Raw genomic sequence first — 1,285 nt, 5'->3', positions numbered from 1 at the left:
GGGGTGCGTACGTGTGTGTGTGTGTGTGTGTGTAACAATTCACATCAAGACTTAGCATGTTGACGACTTTTCTACCATTTTGTCTCCTCTGGCATTTTTTCTTTCTTTCTTTCCTGGACCACTGCACACACAGAGTGTCCGAAGTGCGTGGCTGGCATCTTCGAGGTGTACCCCAAGTGGGACGACTGCAGCAAGCTGCACTACTGCTTCAACGGCCACAACATTCTGCTGGACTGCAGGCAGTTCAACGCCACGTTCTTCAACCCTGTCTCCAAGGCCTGCGAGATCTCCGCCCGACCCGACAACATCTGTCTGTACAGGGCGTCTACGGTCCTTCTGGCATAGGCACCGGTGTAGCGGCCTATAAGTACCCCCCGCTGATTTTTTTTTTTTTTTACCCCGGGGTCAAATCTAGTTAGCCCAGGTTAACCTCGGGGTCTGCATAGACTGGCCTGGAACGACCCCTCCTTCCACCTCCGCCCCAAACCCTCACCCCGGAACCCCGGAGGTAAACTTCAACTTGTCAGAATGATAAATAAATGAATGAATAAAATAACTGATTAATTAATTGATTGATTGAATTATTATAAAAAATAATCATGGCCGAAAAAGTCACGCAGAAATGAGAAAGATTGATGGAGTAAATAAACTGTATTCTTCAGCGGATTCGAGCATTGGAAAGATGGCCACGTTTCTTTACCCACTTAACAAAATAGTTCATTGACAGTAACACTAAGGAGAGTTCCTTCTGAACAGCTGTATAAAAAGATCACTTTCTGTCTTTTATGTTTTTGTATCTTCCTTTTGCGTGAAGTTTCTTTGTTCTCTGGGCCTTTTTCAAATACTTAGGGACCAATGATTGAAGTGTTATTCAAATTTTACCATTTTGAGTTTGATTGATGGCTTGCAATATTAATGTTTTGTTCCCCACTAAAGGCACCAATGTGTCCTTTCTCCTTCATTTCCTGACTTCAAAGGTTCGATAAAAGGGTAATCAATTGTGGTTGCTTTAATGCTCTCCTTCATCCAACACATTTCTCAATCTGAATTATGAAATAAAATGCTTTGCACTCAAGAAAACCATCAGTGTGTGTGTGTGTGTGTGTGTGTGTGTGTGTGTGTGTGTGTGAGAGAGAGAGAGAGAGAGAGAGAGAGAGAGAGAGAGCTGACACGTGCTCGTGTCATTGCATGAACTGTTCGTCCGTTGGCATCTTTGACTGTATGTGTATGTATTAAAGCGAGCTGGCACACTTTCACTGATGACTTCACAGCAACATAACAACAA

General features: G+C 43.6%; 1 protein-coding gene across 1 annotated transcript in view; it reads left to right on the top strand.

The window, feature by feature from the left end:
• LOC143295236 (uncharacterized) overlaps positions 1–1,068 on the top strand; it is a 7,337-nt gene extending 6,269 nt beyond the window's left edge. The window contains exon 4 of the mRNA XM_076606817.1: positions 134–1,068. Coding sequence (XP_076462932.1) covers positions 134–345 — 212 coding nt within the window. The 3' untranslated portion in view covers positions 346–1,068. The remainder of the gene's footprint in view (positions 1–133) is intronic.
• Positions 1,069–1,285: the final 217 nt, after the last annotated feature.

The sequence above is a fragment of the Babylonia areolata genome, chromosome 20, assembly GCF_041734735.1.
Source record: "Babylonia areolata isolate BAREFJ2019XMU chromosome 20, ASM4173473v1, whole genome shotgun sequence".
Taxonomy (NCBI): Eukaryota; Metazoa; Mollusca; class Gastropoda; order Neogastropoda; family Buccinidae; genus Babylonia; species Babylonia areolata.
This window is presented reverse-complemented; position numbering and strand designations above follow the sequence as displayed.